The sequence below is a fragment of the Typha angustifolia genome, chromosome 6 (assembly GCF_048772165.1).
Source record: "Typha angustifolia cultivar Huaian chromosome 6, ASM4877216v1, whole genome shotgun sequence".
Taxonomy (NCBI): Eukaryota; Viridiplantae; Streptophyta; class Magnoliopsida; order Poales; family Typhaceae; genus Typha; species Typha angustifolia.
Genome location: NC_133244.1, coordinates 9,348,977 through 9,370,023, shown reverse-complemented (window position 1 = coordinate 9,370,023; position 21,047 = coordinate 9,348,977). Strand labels below are relative to the sequence as shown.

Sequence of the window (21,047 nt, the reverse complement as noted above, 5' to 3'; positions counted from 1 at the left end):
TTTGTAGCCTCCAAGCTTGAGCTATAACGGCAGCATGGGTTCTGGAAGTGGGACCCACGCTACATATAAGTGGGCCTTTTGTAATTTAACTGTATGTATTAATTTTTATTAATCATTTCAAACTAAGTGCATATATTTTTTAACACTAAAAATTAAATACAATTAATTTATAAAAGCCCCTAAAATGTCTAAATAAAGAAAAAAATATTTTAATTTTTTGTTAGGTGTTTAGTTGAGAAAAAAAAAATGAATAGGTGCATGGATAAAAATGTGGGATGAGATATTATTTAGTCAGTGATAGTTTGGATAATAGGTAAAATAGAATTTATTGCCTTATTTCTAGTTTAATATAAATAGATTTTTAATTTTAGAGAAATATATTCAACTATTATATTATCATATTATAATTATTTTAGAAGCATCAATACTCGTACACTATCGATGGAATTGAAATTTTGGAAGAGCATACCTCACGAATGGCTATAACAGCAGTCACTAACTTAATTTTTACCAATTAAATTCATTTAAAATCTTATCTTCAGCGAGTGCTTTCACAGATTCACGTAATTATTTTGGCAACCTTCTCAGTTTTGAACTGTGATCTGAAGGATTTGTTTCTGTTTGAAAAATTCAGCAAACTAATAAAGAAAACCCACATATAGGACTCCTTTAATTTGATCATTTCAATAGTAGTATGCATTGGAAAACGTCAGGGATCATCTTATATTATCAGCTAAATGAATCTAAGGGATTCGTAGAGATATCAATATTGAATGGAAAAAGGTAGCTATACCAATAGGTTCAGGAAATTAAGGCCTCTCCTCAGGTCATCAATCCCAGCAGCAACTACTGAAGGGAGTCCTATATGTGGATTTTCACAACCATCAATTACTTGCTTACAATCCAAAAGTTTGTCTTAATTATATACTACTGTTGTCTCCAATAGACAGTTCCCAATTGCTTAGCTAGTCTGATCTCATGATTAGCTTCTCTGAAAAATATAAGATAATCCTACAAAAGGCTATACACACTTCTAGTATAGTGGGGGTGAGAAATTCATACAACATCCAGCAAAGGATTTCCTGCAGTAATAATATGTAAATTGCTTATTTGTTATTAATATTGATCAATAAAAGCTTGTACTGATGTTACTGTTGCTATAACAATTCAGACATCAAGACAAAGAAAACTGTCAGAATCTTTACTAGGGTGTGAACTGTATCATTCTGGAACTTTTCTTTTTCTCTGGAAGGCAACATTCTGAATCACTTCTTATTTACAACCAGAAATAAAGATGAGATATTTCCTTCAATGACACTGGTACAGAAACATGAAAATGAAACCACAACCGAGCAAATGTGATCATTGGTGTATAGTGTAGTTTTCTTCCTTCACACTAAAAGCTTACACTAGAAGATTGATACAAGCAGCAGAGACAGGGATGTGTAGATAAATACAACTCACTTACATTTTAACAGCAGAGCGAGATGGATACCATGATCTCATTGTATACCACAATGAACTTCTTGCTCAGGAGATTCTGAACTGGTCAAATATTAGGTCAGAACCATTAGTTGAGAACTCACAAGCAACATCCTCCACCAGGGCTTGCATGACTTTCCTGTTTCTGCTTCAAACTGTTCCTCTTAACAACTGAAGAACCTTCCTCCATGAGACTTGGAACCTCAAGAATCTGTAATGAAACATGGAAGAAAAATAAATCGACTGAGAACCAAATGCCATGACAGAAGATTTCACATCATGATATAACTAAGGGAAAAAACTACCGGTTAGAACCAGATCTATATACAATATTAAAGCTTAACAAGAATCAGGAGAAGTGATGATTATCATCAAATATCATTCATAATTTGTACCTTTAATGCAAGTTCCTCAAAACATTTCTCCACATTAGCTCGTGTTTTCGCACTACACTCAAGGAACAGACTTCCACATTTTTGTGCAAAGGCAATTCCCTCTTCTCTTGTCACTGCTCTTTCATTTTCCTGTCATCAGACAGAGAAAAGTACGACGTAAGTATTGTGCATAATCTAAAGTCTAAATTTATAACAGAATGAAACCTTTTTACTTGCTTTTAGTGCATAATGACACATCTGAAATACAATATGAATACTTGCCATATCTCCAGGGCACTTAGATATGTATTTTACAAATTAACTGCTTGCAAATGGAGTACTCTGGGACTTCATAAGTTCATTAATTCATTAGATATTTATCATTTATCCAGGAGACTTTTAAATGTAAAACTACAAATAATAACAAATATCTAATAAATAATGCACTTAAAATCAGGTGTGCTAAAAAGTCTGAGCATGAATAACACACAAAAGGATGTCCAGATTGGCATGATCAAAAGAACTCATTCAACTGATGGTTCTTTGTCCGGCTAAATTACCATTCATAGGGTTACAGAACAAAAGTGAGGAGATATTTTGCATCTATTAGCAGCTTAGCATTGAATAAGGATAGGTAGAAGCTTGAGTTTGAGGTTCAGATCCAAATCTGAGAAGGCATAAGATGTGGATTGTTCCCTTCAATGTTTTTGAGTAACAAGATTAGCTCCTTTGAGAGGTAACTTAATATAAAGAAAACTTTAGCAACTTCATAATGCGACTCCTGACAATAAAATGGCAATTCTAGTATTCAGTTAGTGGTATTTATGGGTTATGTAAAGATAGAGAACAACTAAAGAAACCAAACTGAGGGAACATCATAATTCACGGAACAGAACTATGGGATAAGCATTGAATCAAGCCATGGATTTGATAAACTCTTTATTGCATAGGCAATCTAAGGAAGAGAAAGGAAGCTTCAGATGAACCAAGGCTTGAAAACTCCAGCTTTTTGTGCTTTCTAACCAAATATGTGGCCAAGAGGCCCAAGACTAGAACAGCAGAATTTTTATAGATAAATAGAAAATGATAAAATGTTGTACAATTTCCTCTCTCCTCAATTGCATCTAAAGTCTCCAATTTTGACCTCCCTAATTCTGAATATGTAGGGGCATGACACATTTAATAGGTTTACACCATCATAAGACACCTCCTTTTTTTTGGATCTGAATGTCTATAGAAAACTTAGACTTGAAGAGAAAAATGATAGTAGTAGTGATGTCAAAATTTAAGATTAAACAAAGTCGAAGTTACCTTGTCAACTTTATTCCCGACAAGCATTTTAATGCAGTCCTGATTTGTGGAGTATAATCCCACTTCCTTGGCCCATACATCAGCCAAATTGGTAAAAGTTTCTCGTCTTGTCACATCATAAACTGACAACAGAAAACAAAAGAATCAACTCTTTCCACTATTCTAGTTTATAGCTTATAGCTTCAACCCATCAAAAAATGGGGAACAACATGTGGAGGTGTCCTTGGGAGCTCCTAATCTAAGCATTTGCATAGTATCACCACTATAGCAACTTGCTTCAATATTGGTTTTGAATATTTAGCCTTAAATAGTAGCTGACTTCCTTTTAATTCTCCGCCTAAGTCATGTAATAATGCATAAAAGTTTGCAAGTGGTAAAAGCTTAAAAGCTTAATTTCAACCACCAAAGGAACTGCTATAATGAAATTCATAAGGGATGAATTTGTGTACTCATAAAAATCTGTTTAGGGGAATCATCGTCATACTTTCGAATGTGATAGTTCTACAAAACATGTAAATATTCCTCAAGAGATTGAGATGATCTACAAGACATATAGTACATGAAAATGAAATTGCAAGTAGCATAACATATTGATAGCAAATAAACTAGAAGTTACTTCTCTGCGCAACTGAAAGCAGCTTGCAGATAACTGTGTTACCTAGAATGATTCCTTGAGCACCTCTATAGTAAGAAGTAGTCAGTGTCCTAAATCTCTCCTGACCAGCTGCAAACATTTATGAGTTCAGTTAGGATCAGAGATCAAAATCAACTTAGTGCATGCCTTGTAGAAATATCAAAAGTGACATGTCAAACTTCGCCAAAATATTGCTCGAAAGGAACCCTTTCTAATGTACAAATTGTTCTCTGGAAATAACAAAACATAACTTCGTTCACTCTTAAGCTGACTCACTGACTTGGAACCAAAAGATACACATATTACATCAATATCTGATGACTCCAAAAGTTGATTCTACACCATCAAATCTTGTTAGGCTACTGCCAGCATTTTTCTTGCCCTGTTATTAGCCATAAGAATGCAACGTTTTGCTGATTCTGCCTTTACAAAGAACTTGGCATAAGTCAGGATTCAGAAGTTTGAAGCCATGCGGATAGGAAGACACCTGTCAAACTGGAGATATTATAGAGAATGGACCTTGCCCTGATGATTTTAGGTTCCGAAAAAAATTAGTAACTCGACGGAAAAATAAGGTTCGGTTATGAAGTTAGGTTCATGTATTTAGTACATCTAATGGTGGCATCTGACGTTGTGAAACTTGACAGGATAAATGCTACTAGAAATCAGCTGGAAGACATCCTTACTTTTTTTAAAGACATCTTTCACTGAGATCAATAATTTTCAGCATTATTTTTTATGCAAATAATAATCAATATTTGTGTAAATAAAAGTCAATGGTGCATGTCTCTAACAAATTGCCTAAGATAAGTTGAGAACATATATGCACGAAAACCTACATTCCAACTACATATATATTTCACAACTTACCCGTGTCCCAAATTGTCAGCTTAAGTTTCTTTCCACCAACTGTAAGATGCTTGATTTTAAAGTCCACTCCTGGAAACGATGTCAAGAAAAACGGACAATAAGTAAAATTTTAAGCGTTTGAAAGACCAAAGGAACGACAGAAAGCAATAAACCATATCGCAACAAGATATCAAACATTTTAATAAAAATAAACCCTTCACCTCCAAACAAAAAACAAACACAAGATCCAGCAAACTAATCTAGCACATGCGATACATATCGCATACCAATAGTGGGAGCGAGATCTTCAGTCTGATTCGATATGAAACTAACGAGAAGGCTACTCTTCCCCACTCCCGAGTCCCCGATCAACAGTATCTTGAACGAGTAACCGTACGCACTCCCAGATCCCGAAGACGAACCCATGGATCCCTACTTCGTACCACCAAACCCTATCTCTTCCTACTTCCTTGTTGTCGTCGATCTCTCCGTAAGAGAAAGCAATGGTAATGAGGAAGGGGAAGGGGAAAGTGGAGCATTTGCTGCTTCCTTTGTTGAGGTCGCACGAGGAAGCGTGAGTTGGATTGGGAAGTGGAAAGGGGTCAGCCGACAGCGAAAATGTAATGGATGATGCCTTGCTTTTCCTCCAGCGGACGCCTTTTAAAGTTTCTTGGCTTCGCCCACTTTATATCTCCAACGGCTTTTTGTAGTCTCCCACCCTAGGCTATCACGGCAGTTTGGATTCTGGAAGCGGGACCCACGCTGCGGCGTGACGTTTGCGGAAGCGACGGGATGAAGAAAATAATATTGGGGGTGTTTATTGAAAATCTAATGACAAAATATAAGGCTATAAGCTAAGAGGTTGGTGTTGTTTTAGTATTTTGTTAAAATTGAAGGATAAAATTAAAAATAGTTAAAATAAAATAGGAACGTCACGTGGCGATCGCACAGGGGGTAAAAACTCGAAACAGTTGCTGTTTGGGCCTAAACACGGATGACCTTCGTAAGGACACGCGGTTGTTGGAGATTTGATTTGTTTTCTTCGCTGCTGCGGGTGGATCTCTAGAAATCGACTCCTCTCACGTGCTTCCATGTTGCCATGTGGCGTATCTTACATACACATCCCAGTGTTACGCCTTAAGCAGTTAAGCTGGCTTGAGATTTTCTTCTTCCTTTTCTTTTCTTTTTTCCTTTTGCATGCAAAGCATACGAATTATTAACTTATATACATATCCTATCACTAGGCAGGCTCACTAAAGATGAAACTAAATTGTGATTAGTGTCAATGGGTTATGAGATTAGACCCAATAATCTCACTTTGTTTCAGTCGTGCCAGTCAACAGTAACAAGAAATAGAGCTGTATTTCAGAACAGAAAGGGATGGAAGATTTTATTCGATAATAATATCCTGCTTTAATTTTGGCCAAACTGTTACAAATAGTGAAACTTAAAAAATACAAGAGCAGGCCCCAATGGTAGTTTAGTAACGATGAATGAGGTCTTTAAATGCATTTGTATTCTTCGCATAATAGTCAACCTCTGCCTGCAAAATATACACACAAAAAAAGAGAGCAAATGATCTCCTGTCAGTAAGAAAGATATCCGTATGGCGTTGAGCATGTGAAAGGATTAAATAAATGCGCGCAGTGATTTAATTATTAACAAGCTGCACCAGTAGAAGCACTAATACAAGTACACTAATGATGGAATTGAAGATTTGCAAGAACATACCTTACGAATGGCTATAACAGCAGTCACTAACTTTTCACCAATTAGCTCATTTAAAATCTTATCTTCAGCAAGTGCTTCCACAGATTCCCGTAATTCCTTTGGCAACCTTCTCAGCTTTGAAATGTGATCTGAAGGGTTGGTTTCTGTTTGAAAAATTCAGCAAATCAATAAGAGAACCTCACCTAGACTCCTCTAATTTGAGTGTACAGCTCTATTTCAATAGTATGTATTGCAAAAACTTCAGGAATCATCTTATGGTACCTGCTAGATGAATCTAAGGGATTTGTAGAGATATTAACATTGAATAGAAAAAGTATCTTATACCGATAGGTTCGGGCAAGCTAAGGCCTCTCCTCAGGCCATCGATCCCAGCAGCAACTACTGAAGCGAGTCCCATATGTGGATTTGCACATCCATCAAATGATTTAATTTCAAAGTTGCTGACAAGCCCAAGAGGTACACCAGGTGGGCATGCTGTCCTCAATGGAGCTTCCCTGTTCTCTTTTCCCCAACAATGGTAAGCTCCACTCCATGTATTTGGCTGAATTCGATCATAACTACATCCAAAAGTAATTATATTACACTACAATTGATAAGATTGCAATCAAAACATTCCATCAGAAACTAAGCTCTCGGAGTTGAAGAATAGAAACATAGAATACAATAGTAAGTAGTAACAAAATCCAACAGACCCCTCACTATGATAAACTCTTTCAAGATGCATATGATTTATGTGTGACAAACAAATGAAAAGCATTTGAAATAATGATGTAAAGAAAGACATACTAAGTAGATGAAAATTTTATATAGTATATGTGATATGCTCAACTAGAAGATAGACAAACCTTGAAAGAAGCAGGGCAAAATAGACCTGAGCAAAGATCAGACAGACAACAAGATACTTATAAATTCTTCTATGCAATTCCACATACAAAAACACCAACCAAACCGTTAGTCCCAATCTCTAGTGTCCATTAAATGGATTCTTCTCATTCATTCAGCTCTACTTTGGTGCAAGGTACTCTATAAAGCAATTGTATCTAAGTCAATGCACATAGTAGTGAGAATTTCTCAATTGATCACCAGAGCCATGAAGAGCGCCTCACTAGAGTGAGAGTTAAGGCTTATCTCACGTGCCATACTGGCACAAGTTTGACTCTAGGAGACAACCTCTTTGAAAACAAGGGGAAAGATAATTATGTTTTACCTCTCAAAGCCTACATTGTCAGGAGTCTAGTGTGCTGGAAGGCAGAGCCCTTTCTATCAGTAAGGTTCCACCTTTATGTAAGTATACATATCATTTGATATACTAAATAGAATCTGCTGGATTACAGCTGAGTTCAACATCAGAAGTTACCTGTTTGGAAGTGGAGCGGTGAATGCTAAGATTGCAGGAAGATGATGGTAAACTCCTGCCATGAATTGTTCTCCGACTTTTGACATTCCATACCGAGATTGAGATTCATTAGATCCCATAAAAACATTTTCTCCATTCTCCCACAAACTCAGATGCACATGAGATCCTGATCCAATATCATTTAAGTGATACCTACAACAGTAGCATGAAAGTAAAAAATAATGCATCACATATTTATATACGAAAGCGACTATAAAATAATTCCTCTTTTAGAAAAGAAGAAAATATGAACTTCCATTATATCACTCCCACCATGCCTTCAAAAATAGAGCATTTATAGAAGGCTAGCAGACTAAAATCTCATTATCAATTGACAGAATCAAACATGAAGTCGATCATGTATTTTAGTACGCCATTCGAGATTCAACAAGGAGGTGAAAAATGGTAGAAAATTAAAATCCAAAAGAAACAAGATAAAGTGGAAGCAGTATCATTTCTACTACCAGATAGCATTTCTGTTTCGAGAGAGGCAAGGCCCAGAAAACTTGCATCCTTGACCTCTTTGTAAGATTAATTTTTTGCAGAACATAAGAAACTTTTTAGGATGTTATAAGGCCACTTGATATGTAATGATTTACGCATCTAAATATTGGGCAACTAATAAGAGAACTTATGAAAATCTGAATATTACCAGTATGGTGGTATGAGGATATATAAAGGCAGATGAATGAGGCTACTGGAAATGATAGAATGGGAAATGATTGTAGGACACAAGCTAAGGATTTTAGTCATGGAGGTTAGTCACATGACAATCAATTAAGATGGTTTAAATGTCTTCAACTTAGACCACATACAGTACAATATTGAGAAGTAAATACATTTGAGTAGGAGGCTTTGATTTTTGTAACTTAAGAAATATAATCATATTTTTCAGCATATCATTATTTTCTACTTTGCGCTCTTGTTGACTTACACATTCTGCGTCCCACCAATGAGTGATATGATTTATTGAAATAAGTTTGTCATATTAAGGTCCACTGATAGTTCATTTATTTTAACTTAAAACCCTTTCATCCTTAAACTCATTCATCTAGGTTTTGAAATAAACTGAACAGAATTTTCCAAATATAAGGTTATCTGGGATGAGGTAGAGATTCATATATTATTCAGGATTTCTTCTGATAAATGGACCACAATAAAGAAAGGATTATGCGCTTCAACCAAGTAGCTTACTTTGGAACAAAAGTTGCTAATAAACCATGCTTCCTTGCAACAGATTTAATAACCTCACGAGCATATATCAATTTATCAGCTGCAATATTGGATGGCATATACTTTAGTGCTATCTCAAATTGTCCTTTCCCAGATTCTGCATGTAGCTGTCAGATGATTGAGAAGGTTAAATGCAATATAGAATAAAAAACAGCCAACTTTCTGAGGCCATAGAGATTTACTATAGCTCATATTTTCTCTAAAATTGAGAACTATTTCAAACACATTCCAAAATGCTGTAGATATTTAATTATATCTCACTACTGACAGGAAACATAATACATGAAAATGATTGTTAATCATAAACACGCGCAGATAAGCGTATCATTAAACTAGCAATCTTAACTAGATATAAGAAGACCAGCTTTAGTTGGAGAAGGTAGGTTCTCTAGGATGGGCCTGCTCCGTAGGGACCTTCAACAAGATGTTAACACTAAGATATACTTGATAACTAAATGAATTAATTGTAAATACACGTTAGTACCCTTCCAATAAGTACGGGGTACATAATAACAATATGTTACCTGCTCAACCAAAATATCCATGGCTTGAAGAGAAACAATAACTTCTTGTAATATAAAAGATGCAGCATCAAACCCTGAAGTGGAACAGTAGGGGCCCAAGTCAAATGGGACCCACTGTTCATTCTCTTCTCTGCAAGTAGTTCTTTGGACTAAGATCAAATATGAAAAGTAACATTTCCAAGCCAAGGCTATTTACCAAGATATTAAGACAGAAGAGTACCTTGTAACTTTCCTAAGGATATAAAATTCGTTCTCAAAGCCAGCATTCATTACCTACAAGTAAAAGACAAAATTAATAGGATGACAAACTGAAGATAGATAAACATGAAGTTTCTAGATTTTTTTCCATACCAAATTAAACTCATCATGCAGAATTTTTGTGACTCTGCTCAAGGCATTTCTAGGACAGTATTCCCAAGCTTCACCTGGCTTAATTTGCATGTCAACCAATACCATTTCCTCTTGCCTTGACCTAATAGAGAAAAATAAGTACAGCATACTTACCCATCAGTTACTACAAACTCATGCATGACAGGCACATAATATTATCAAATTGGGCCTTGGTAGGGTCAAATAATCAAGCAATGTTTGCATATTGTTGGGTATCAAGGAAGAAATTATACCATGGGATCCTATAAATTGTCGATAAATCAGGTATAAGCCTTATCTCACCCACAGCAGTTAGGTTGGTCCCATCTGCCGGACCATCACAAAATGAACTCATTCCCATCGATGCAAAAGTTAGACCGACACCTGTATTCTTCACAACCTCAGAAAATCTTTTCTTTGGTACAACCTGAACAAAAAGGTACCATGAGAGAATTAGTAAAAAGAAAAGAGTTTTTCGATCTCCTTCTCAAGTTACAGATGCATCATTTTTATTAAGTAATGCCAAGTATACCCCACTCAAGACGATTTATCCAGCTTTATAAGAAGTCAGCAGTGTTTGCCATGTCTCATCTAGTCTTCTATGCATGTAGCTTCTCACAAACCCCTTTTCAAGTTTCACTATTGTCATCCAGCATGTAGAACTGGATTATCCTACAGATCACTATTTTGATGATCCCGTATAGTATCATTGGCATTGAACATGAATGCTTCGTTCAAGTACTAAGTACTTACAAGTCTATAGAACATATTAGGATGTGTTGCCTATGATTTAATAATTTGTTTGAAGAGAAACATTCCTGCGCTGACTTATAGTTTCTTTCATTATTTTATCCAAAATGATAAAAGCTATAGGTAAATATAGTAGTGTTTCACATAATGCAAGTACAGCTTTGGCCTGTAAAACAAAAAAAGATGTACTCACACGACATCGGTGTTGGCCTGAAGCATCAACCCAGATAAGTCGAACAAAAATGATATCTTCTTGTGAAATACAAGACTTTGATATGCTATTAGAAGCCACAAAGCTTTCTTCAGCAATAGATCCAACAACACCATTCAGCTTGTATAGACGCAAAGCATTTTGTCTAAAGATGTCTTTGACTGCTTCAATAGCTTCAGGAGTAGTAAGATCACCATCATCACATGCAGTTGACAGAACATTGAAAACAATATCACGTGCTTGTTTTGCACCTACAGGATTATAGATTGCGTAAGAGATATATTTATATTAAAGTCAACGATCAAAAGATGCATTACTATTATCTAGACTTGCCAATGGTGGATGACAAACATCATAAATTTCAAGATATTATGCCTTAAAAAATACATACAAAGATTTCACTCTGTAAAACCAAATTTAACGAGCAAGATACCAAGTTAGCCAAAAAGATATCAAAACAAGTCTGGAGTACTCGTAGAAAACAAAATTAGTTCTCTATTTGTAACTTCACATGTAAAGCCTTTAACATCTATGATGAAAAATAAATGTAAATCTAATTCATTGTCCAAGCCGAAAAAGTTTAACATATCTCCACATACCGAGATAGAAAGTTTCAGGAAAGGCATATCCATCAGAGCTGAACATCACCTGTAAAAGAAAAATGATAAATAGAAGACCTTAACAATAAAAGATTAGATAGATGAATAAGATAATTTCAGAGAAATTATGCTTGAGTTAACTTATGGTGAAATCAATTGTTCTGTACCATTTTCACACCTTTCTCAAAATTATGACATCCTCGGGTTTGGGCCATTAAGCATCATTCTTCAGATTAACATGTTAACATCTATATATGTGCAAAAGGTACGCTTTTCACAAGACTTGCCAGAGAGCATTTGCTAGATTTTTTACTGTCTGATGTGATGGATCTTTGAAAACAAGGAACACTAGAGTGAGATACAGAGATTAAGTTAAGACAGATATTATAATGTCAGAAACAGACACTGATGTCGACCTAATATTATCAAGAAATTTTCAATTATTTACTCTGTGCAAAACAATATGATAGTAGGGAAATCATTCTACTGAGTTGTACAATTGTTTAATGTAGGTACTTAAAGTGGAAACTAGGTCATAGCAATAGAGGTATAATGCAATAATAATAACATGGCTCTGAAATTGAAAAGAGCAGCAATTGTTTGGGTACAGTATTCTTTGGGAAAGCAACAATATTTTGTATGAAAGCAATACCCTAGTGAAGTGTTGTTATGAAAAAAAATATTTTTCACCTTCTTCAAAGGCGTTAGCTCCATAAGTTCTTTGAATGCAGATATCATTCCTTGAACACTAAGCTTTGGAACCATCAAACCAAAATCAAGATAGACCTACATGTCATTAGTTAAGAATAGTTAAAATAGGAAAATACCAATGCCTAGCAAGAAATGCTTGGAATACAAACCTGGGAGTAAACTGAAGCAAGATATGATGCTTCTTTTGAAAATGGATAAGAAGCATGTAAAAGAACAATCTTAGATTCACAAAATCTCTTGTCCTCAAGAAGAGTGCGCAGATGAAGGGGATTGCACTTCCTCAAATCAAGGTCCTTGTCTCCAAAACTGAAATGTCAAGCTCACAGCAAGATCAGAATGCTTAACATATCAGAATGGAAGGATCAAGAGACAAGATTTTTGTTGTATCTGCTAGGCAATAATGTGAGAAAAGGATAGATGGTGCTATTAAGAAAATCTATAAATAATAACACATTACCATTTTACTAATCTGCATAATGCTACATGAATATATGCACATCATCAGGTTGTCCGTAACTTTGACAAAGAAATAGGGAGGGAGCAGATGTTCCAGATGAAATAGTAGAATGTCTTACGTAATAATACAAGCTTATCATTGAATTTATCTTTACACCTACAGTTTAAAAGTCTTTGATTATGAAATTCCATATATCTCGGTTATAGAAGATAATTTTACTACATGAAATCAACAAGACAAAGGTATTCACAAAATGAGAAATTTCAGATGTTTTTGTTACCCTGTATGAATTTGCATTGGCAAGTTGAAGGATACAGCGACTTTCATACTACATGTGAATAGATAATCAATTAAACTCTTATTTGCAATACGAACAGGCTTCTGGCCTGAAAAGAAAGAGTAGCAGAAGCATATACTCAGTCAGATATTTATGCTCCGCATTTCAGATAGTGATCATTCAATGTTAGCCCCCTGACTTACCATTTAACTCCTGACGAAGACCTTCCTCAGCTTCACTCTTACTAACAGCAGTGTCGATCTCTAAGCCACTTCTATAAGCAGCAATGCTTTTCATTGCGACAATTTTGTCAGCAACTGTGGAAAGTAAGTTCAGGAAATGCAATGAAAGAAGAAACAACTGGTAATAGGTATACAGAATATGTATGCGATAAATGATAATACTGTAAAGGATATGAATTCATCTTAGCCATGAAAATTTCAGTGAAAGAATCCAAAGTCCACATTGATCCACTGAATGTCTCCTGAAAAATAGTAATATATCATAAAACTAGGAAAGGTTGTAAATTTGTACCCCAAAATAGTAATGTGTTATTCAAGTTTATAACTCATCAAGGAACATTAGAAACTTTCATATCAAATTGCACTAATACAAATTACTAATAAATGTATGTTATATCTGATTTATCAAGGAAAAAACACAAATGGAAGTAAATAGGCAACCCTCGACTGATATTAGCTTGAAGTTTTCAAAAAGTCCTCACATCATTAAGGATGGTTTCTGCCAAATGTTCGATTCTCAAAATTCTACCCACTGCAGGAGCAAAATTCTTGTGCCATTCCCAGTCATGCATTTTGTCAAATTGAATCCCATCATCAAAGAATACTGCAGATATATTTGCAGCTTTGAAGCACTTTGAGGTAATAGAATCCAATCCTGCAGATTTTCTGTAGTCTTCCAGTTTATCCAATGAAGCTTCACAATTGTATAGTACAGCAAGATCCTTCAAACTCCTCTGCATTTCACAAAATTCAATAGTAGATCGAGTTTAGCATATGAAAATAAGGCAACAACTTATGCTCAATGTACTTTGTAACTGAGTAATGAATCATTCATGTATGCCATTAAATCAGTCAAATTAGTTTGCTCATCTACACCCAGAAGCTAGTAAGTAGGTAAATTCATTTTGCAAGAAATTTGACCAAAATTTACAACAGTTACTATCAACTCCACTTGGATCCTGTTCTCATGTGGTGATTCCACAACCAGGAAACAACATTCTTGAATTGATGTAAGACATGTAGGGCTGTCAAAATAATCGAGCCAGCTCGGCTCGATAAAGCTTGATTAAACTCACATCGAAAGTGAGCTGATTCAAGCTTGATCTGCAAAACATGCTCAAAATTAATCTCAAGCCGAGCTTGATCATGAGACGGCTCGATCAAGCTTAGCTCAATAAGGCACGAAATTAAATATTATATAATATATGATACATATAACTAATATGAACATCTAAAGTAAGATTTAAAAGCTCATAAATATTATTATATTAGTTCGTATATCTTTACCATTGAATCGGGCCTTATTTTAAGCATGATTCAATTCAAGCTTAATTAGGCTTGAATTAATTCAAGCTTGAAATTGCTTATTGATCAGCTTGACTAAAACACGAAATTGGTTCTTTATTTCAATTCAAGTGTGATTCTATAATTAGGCTAGAAATTATTGTCAATGCAAGTTTGACTCAAGCTCGGCTCGACTACACCCCGTTACACATGTACCCTGGTGGGATGTTGGCTACCGCTAATCCAAGATCCACAACTCCGCCAAGCCCATTAGGACATAAAACGCAATTTATTCAAGATCCAAGTTCTACCATTTCACTAAGCCTGGCCCACCAAGATCAACTCGTTAGATCACAGCTCACCACGAGGCCCACCACGAGTTCGTCCATGCCTTATGTCTGAAATATCAAAACTACCATTTCAGATCACAGCTCACCAAGAGGCCCACCACGAGTTCACCCATGCCTTATGTTGGTAATATCAAAACTACGAAACCCCACCCGATGCTGGAGAAGGTAAAAAAAAAAGTACCAAAAATATCGTAGCCTAGATCAGAGGAACAGAAACAAGGTCTACTTCCGGAAATCTCCCGTACTTTTTTCCTATTCTAGACATCAAAATGGAGGATTGGATCGAGTACCTTGAAGGAGAGGGAGTGAGGCGCGAAGGCGAGGGCATCTCCCTCGGCCTCGGAGAAGCATCGGAGAAAAGGGAAGGTGGAGTCGACGGCGGCCAAGTTGTGGGCGTGGGCGTCCACTAAAGAAACCCTCTCTACTGCCTCCCTCAGCTCTCTGTGCTTCTCTTCCATAGTCTCTCCCCTCTCTTCTCTCGTCTCTGGAGTTTCGGACCGCTGCCTCCCTCCGTCCTCGCGTTGATATTATCTAGTCCTCTTATTTTCCACGCAGCCCCTATTAAAAATAAGAAATTCAGAACAAGGCCTTATAAATTCTTAAGATATCCATTTGTGATAATTCTAACCGTCTAACGGGGGAACTGGTCGGAATCGAACGAGGCAAATGGCACCCGCCTTTCCCACGAGGGTGGACGAATCGAGGCAAGCCCATGCGAGGAATTGGCTGCACGACGTATGTGCGTGGTTAAATAAGCATTGGTTGGTTGACTGGTATCATCAACACTTGTATAGGATAGTATTTCAATTAACAACAGAGTATGCCCATATATAGATAGGGCTTAGTTGATGTATTAATCAAATAGAATGGAGACAATTAAAACTTAGAAATGCATTGATATGATATGATACAGCTTCGTCAAGAGATTGCACCTCTTGTGACTAACATTTTAGGACTACCAGCCTCCTTTACTTTACTGCATCAACTACACCTTTTTAAAATTCATCGAAAACCAACATTTGATTTAGAAACAACATACCCAACAAGCCGATGTTTTTCCTTTATCTCACAGAAAAGAAGATCGACAATTTCCCCTTTAAACAGAAGAGAAGTATTATTCTCACGATTTCTACTGATAAGCTTGAAAATGAGAATACTATCATGGACGTCGAAATAATTCAGCTCGATTTATTAGGTTCAGATAGCAGCCATAACAGTCGATTGAAGACAGATCTAACTCCTTGGTCCATGACGTTGGTGTGGAAGTAATATTTCTCCTCTGCTTTGCAAACAAAGTAACCATCTTCAACTTTCTCCATTATAAAATGTAAAGTCTCGTACCACATCGCTACCAAGGCAACAATTTCAACATGCAGCCATGTTTTCAAAGACTTTCTCAATAGTTGAAAAAAAATAGGCACAAGGAATGCTGCATTCTCCTTTTAAATTTTAATTTTGCACCATTTCAAAAGGGCTTAATTTGACAGAGGTCTAGGAACAGAGTAAAATGCAGCGACTGGTAGTAAAAGAACAGCCTCTGATACCGTAAAAAAATCTCCAGTTCCCTATCCATATCTGCACTTCCATGGAAAGGATCTAACTGTAGCTAGCATCGTTAATAATAGAGCATTAAAAAGACGAATCATGCAGTGCAGAGACTACATCCTTATCTATAGACAAAGGATGCCTCCATTATATTCTTTGTAGATCAAACGATAGATTGTACCTTTGCCAGCCCACTTTCTCTCTCGAAAAGAAGATACTTTGGATCAATATAGCCTCCTCTGCCGATAAAGCTGAATGTAAACTAGAATGTAAGGTGATTTTATGCAGTAAAAATCAGTCTGATGGAAAATTAGAGTAACTATGGAATCAGAATGCATACTAGGAGTAGTATGAATAAGAAAATTAGATTAATTTTAGAATCAAGAGTCATAAGTGCAAGATTTGTGATAAACAGGAAATTGTTCGATTCATTGTGGACTGATTAGAGAACAAAAGGAAATTGAGAGAAAAATTAGGAATGAGCTATTTCCCAAGCAAACTTAAGAGGCATCTTAAATGGTAGTGATTTTAAGGATGGTGACGTGCTAATCAGTACTTGCTATACTGGCTGCATACCAACAAGTGGCACAAGAAGTGCCTCTAGCAGCGATTTGCTCGCTATTATCATCGCCTTGAAGACTTCAAATTCACCGCCTTCCTTCAACTTGAGTCTCAATCGCCACTCGCCCTCGTGTGCCTTAGCCAAGGAAGAAGATAATGAAGCAAATTAAATTTTATTTGATTCGTCTTATTTCTTGCTCAGCTTCAGCATAGCATATGAGGGCAAGGGTGAGCGGCAACGGTGAATGGTCTCTCTCTCTTGCATCAGGCTAGCGGAGGGTGGAGCCATTACTCCTGCGGCATGGCCAACAAGTGTCGTGGCATGTACCATACCATGGCAGTCGGTGGTTAGGTTAGTACGGGCCATGCCACGGTACGACCATCCTTATTATGGTTTAAAGGAAGTGACAGTGGAAAGGTGGAATTCAACTTTCACATGATTTGCATGTAAAACTGATAGGAAACAGGTATACAGGAGCACTAAGAAGCTTAGAAGAACCAAAGATTAGTGAAGAATAAAATAGCATGTAACTTGATAAGCAATCAAAAGATTTATGCTTCTTTCAGAACAACAGAAGAAAAAAAAGATAAAAATATTTCTGCAACTCTGCACATACTGCCCACCTGAGTTCTAGAGAGCAATGAAGTGAAGAAATTGCTAAATACATGACCTAAGCGCAAGAACACTATTTTAGATTATCAACTTGCTCCACGTTCGGGTTAAAGATTCACAACATATCAGACCATGATTGCGCAACAATCAACAGATTTCAGCAAAATGACAGCAAATACAATCAATATAACAAAATGAGGAGGATGCTCAACCACCATTATTAGCAAATTAACAGCAATTCTGCTAATCTACACAATCTAGTAGAGCTCATAGACAGAATATATAGATAACAATCCTAACACCATTATTAGCAAATTAACAGCAATTCTGCTAATCTACACAATCTAGTAGAGCTCATAGACAGAAGATATAAATAACAATTCTAACGTAATTGCATCGTACATCCTATAACAACAAACATTATTGAGATTGTTTAAGGGCTAGGCGGAATGCAGAATTCTAAAAGCTACCGGTTACAGTGAACTCTTCAAGCTTACCCAATTCCATCAGAAGATCAGAATGAAGAGGGACAGGTATTGACACCATCCTTGCAATCCCTCGTGAGATCATTGAAGGTCTCAATCTGTTTCTTTCCTCTCAGGAACACCTCGGTGTCGACCTCCACCCTCATGTAACCGTCAAACTCCACAGGAACTCCATTGTTAAGCTCCTTAGTCTCCGCATACCACTCGCTGTTCTCATCCCATAAATCCTTGAAATCTTCAAAGAAGTGAATTTGGTACTTATCCTTCAATGGGTCGAAGAAAGAAGTATCTGGCTCATTGGTAGCAATGTAAAGGTGTCGGCCTTCCTCAACCTTATCGCTGAGGGAGGTCAGTAATGCATCCGGCGAGGTGTCCCTGGATAGATTGGGCCACAGCTCAGTATTCTTCGCCTTCTCCCCTCTTACTACATGAACTGAGTCGAAGTCCCAGTTCATCCTCGAGGCAACAGCAGAGACGATCTCCATCAACCGCCGTGACTTCCATATGAGATTCCATGGCCGCTGGATCACGGATTCCGTCTCGCCCTCGCACACTCTATACCAGTAATTATCCGGCTCGACGTCTCCAAACTTTCTCATGATCAATGCATCATTTACCTCTGCCAGCTTCATAGGTGTGACCCGGAAATCATCCACATAGTAGAGCTTTAGCCCATGCTTCTGATGCCATTTCCCCCAATCCGTCCAGAACTGGCTCTGGTCGATCACTGACGCCGAATCCCTCAAATGCTCGAAATCGAAGTAGAACCTGAAGTCCTTCCCCTCTGCATCCATCCCCGTACCAGTATACAATGAAGAAAGGCAAATCTTGAGGTCCATGACAAGTGTTCGATTCAAGTGCTTGGCTTCTCCAAGAGCACATAGGAAGCCCCAAATGTAATGGTTCATGCTCTTGCACCGTTCGCCGCCGCCCATGTAAATTAGATACTTCCCGTGGCTAAAATCCGACTCCGACGCGACTACTGGGAGTGTATCATTCACGGCCTCACCGACGACCGCCGGCGCTTCCGGCATATCCGAGCTCTCCTTCTTAGCTCGCCGCTTCTTGCGGACATTGACTCCGGAATGGAAATCTCCGATCTTGGAGACAGAAAGCGAGCAATTGGCGGCGCGGGAGAGCGTAAATCGCCGGTAATCTTTGTAGAATGTGTCGCGGGCGTCATCCTTTGGGCGGAAACGCCACGCCAAGTCGCAGGACAGGCCATCGCCGGCCTCGGCCGGGCGGCCGAAGCGGTAGATGTGGATGTCGGGGAGGGCCTCGATCGCGGTGCGCATCAGGAGGTTGTAGAGCTCGCGGTCGTCGGCGGCGCAGGAGATCGGGGAGCCCGGGTCACAGATCGCCTCCGAAGTAGCGGAGACGGTGGGTTCAGCGACATCGGAGAGCTTGATGAACGCGGAGTCGGAGCCAACGGGGGAGGAGGAGTTGAAGTCCTCGCCGGTGCGGAGGAGGGAATTGTCGGAGAGGAAAGTGGAGTTGGAAGTGGAGGTGAGGAAGGAGGTGAGGGAGGAGGAGGAGGGGTGGAGGAGGGGGTCGTCGGGGCGGTGGGTGGCGGCGAGGAGGGTTAAGGCGAGGACAGCGGCGACGAAGAGGGCGAAAAGGAGATTACCACCGGAGCGGAGGTGGTCACGGAGCATGTCGGGCCGGAAAATTATAGGCCGGCCCAGCATTGCAATATCAAAAAAATTGCAGCGGATCTAGATCTGATCTGATGATGGAGAGGAGAGGAGTGGAGAGGAGAGAGTGAGCAGAGCTGTGGAGAAAAAGGGTAACAGTCAGAGGAATTGACTTGGGATAGTTGCTATTTATAAATTCCATGTTTCCTGTTTGCGTTGGGATACTGCTATGCATTTCATTATAATTGTGAATACATTTAAAAGTTAACAAAATAACGATGCCAACCACTAATTTCTTTTTATTTCTTAAAAAAAAAATACAACTCATAGCAAGATTATGCTAAGCCTCACACAAACCCACCATTAACTCTAATAACTTGGCCATTAACCCACTCAGCAGCATCACTAACTAAGAACCCCACCACCGGCGCCACATCCTTCGTCTCCCCAATCCTCCCTAATGAGCTCCGCTCCTCCACCTTCCTCATAAACTCCTCGTCCTTCCCAGCTAAGAACAAATCCGTCTTTGCCGGCCCCGGCGCCACGCAGTTCACCGTGATCCCTGTCCCCTTTAGCTCCTTTGCTAGTATCCTTGTCATCACCTCCACTGCCCCATTCGTCGCCGTGTACGCCGCATATCCTGGGAGGAGTGTCCCCATTAGCGAGGACGAGAACGTTATAATCCTCCTGCCGCCTCACGGAGGAGGAGGAAGGTTCCACGTGCGTTGACCGCGAACATCAGGTCAAAGCCCTCGACGGCGGTTTTGGCAAGGGTGGGGTATTTGGAGTTTAAGATCCCGGCGCAGGCGACGAGCATGTGGGGAGGGGAGCGGAAGGCCTCCTCGGCGCGGCCGAAGAGGGATCGGACTGAAGCGGGGTCGGACGCGTCGCCGCGGGGAGCGCCGCCGGGAGAGTTGAGCTCAGCGGCGAGGAGGTCGGCCTGGGCTGTGTTGGAGGCGTAGTTGAGGACGAGAAAGGCGCCGAGGGAGGTGAGGTGGATGGCGATCTCGCGGCCAATTCCGGGGGAAGTGCCGGTTACGATTGCGAGCGGGTTTGGCTGCGCCATGATTTGGGAATTTGAGAGTTAATTGAGTTTATAAAAGAGAGGCTTCGGAAATTATCGGTCAGGTTGTTTGAACGGCTCATATATATATATTTTAATCTCAAGAAAAATTTTAAGGAAAAACTCCACGGGCCGAAAGTAAATTGGGCCTTTGCCTGGGCTTGGTCGAATTTTCCCACAGGAGGCCTACTCAGCACAGCCCAAGATCACCCTAATGCTATAAGAGGCGACACGTGGCTGGTGCCAAAGAAGCTATTGAGTAAAGCTAACTTAACCACAGTCCACAGCCAAAGCATTTTAATTAATGCTTTTGTATCAATAAAGGTTGCTCGTGGTTACTTTCTGAAATTGATGGATTCCAA

General features: G+C 38.6%; 3 protein-coding genes and 1 pseudogene across 6 annotated transcripts; all 4 read right to left on the bottom strand.

Annotated features, from left to right (window-relative positions):
- Positions 1 to 1,197: 1,197 nt before the first annotated feature.
- On the bottom strand, positions 1,198 to 5,293 carry LOC140761117 (ras-related protein RABC2a-like). Its single transcript, XM_073098315.1, has 6 exons — positions 4,938 to 5,293; positions 4,672 to 4,740; positions 3,826 to 3,891; positions 3,168 to 3,289; positions 1,878 to 2,006; positions 1,198 to 1,693 (listed from the first exon to the last, which is right to left on the bottom strand). The coding sequence occupies exons 1-6, from the start codon at positions 5,074 to 5,076 to the stop codon at positions 1,583 to 1,585; spliced, it is 636 nt and encodes a 211-aa protein (XP_072954416.1). The 5' UTR covers positions 5,077 to 5,293; the 3' UTR covers positions 1,198 to 1,582.
- A 720-nt stretch (positions 5,294 to 6,013) lies between these two features.
- On the bottom strand, positions 6,014 to 15,298 carry LOC140760730 (protein fluG). Of its 2 annotated transcripts, none has more exons than XM_073097709.1 (18): positions 15,075 to 15,298; positions 13,633 to 13,884; positions 13,326 to 13,392; positions 13,112 to 13,228; positions 12,912 to 13,017; positions 12,324 to 12,480; positions 12,154 to 12,249; positions 11,464 to 11,512; positions 10,847 to 11,115; positions 10,158 to 10,330; positions 9,886 to 10,006; positions 9,755 to 9,807; positions 9,535 to 9,676; positions 8,972 to 9,117; positions 7,739 to 7,930; positions 6,706 to 6,938; positions 6,382 to 6,524; positions 6,014 to 6,193 (listed from the first exon to the last, which is right to left on the bottom strand). In XM_073097709.1, the coding sequence occupies exons 1-18, from the start codon at positions 15,240 to 15,242 to the stop codon at positions 6,131 to 6,133; spliced, it is 2,547 nt and encodes an 848-aa protein (XP_072953810.1). In that variant the 5' UTR covers positions 15,243 to 15,298; the 3' UTR covers positions 6,014 to 6,130. The 2 variants fall into 2 exon arrangements, with proteins under 2 accessions (XP_072953810.1, XP_072953811.1); XM_073097710.1 differs by having other exon boundaries at positions 9,535 to 9,664.
- A 127-nt stretch (positions 15,299 to 15,425) lies between these two features.
- LOC140760731 (uncharacterized) lies at positions 15,426 to 19,795 on the bottom strand. Of its 3 annotated transcripts, XR_012104482.1 has the most exons (3): positions 18,001 to 19,795; positions 16,511 to 16,580; positions 15,426 to 15,510 (listed from the first exon to the last, which is right to left on the bottom strand). XR_012104482.1 is itself a non-coding variant. In XM_073097712.1 (2 exons), exon 1 carries the CDS (start codon positions 19,674 to 19,676, stop codon positions 18,018 to 18,020), a length of 1,659 nt encoding a protein of 552 aa, XP_072953813.1. In that variant the 5' UTR covers positions 19,677 to 19,795; the 3' UTR covers positions 15,428 to 15,510; positions 18,001 to 18,017. The 3 variants fall into 3 exon arrangements, 2 of the variants coding, with proteins under 2 accessions (XP_072953813.1, XP_072953812.1); XM_073097712.1 differs by lacking the exon at positions 16,511 to 16,580 and having other exon boundaries at positions 15,428 to 15,510; XM_073097711.1 differs by lacking the exon at positions 15,426 to 15,510 and having other exon boundaries at positions 15,737 to 16,580.
- Positions 19,796 to 19,901: 106 nt separating this feature from the next.
- LOC140760732 (NADPH-dependent aldehyde reductase-like protein, chloroplastic) lies at positions 19,902 to 20,730 on the bottom strand (annotated as a pseudogene).
- Between the last annotated feature and the right edge of the window lie 317 nt (positions 20,731 to 21,047).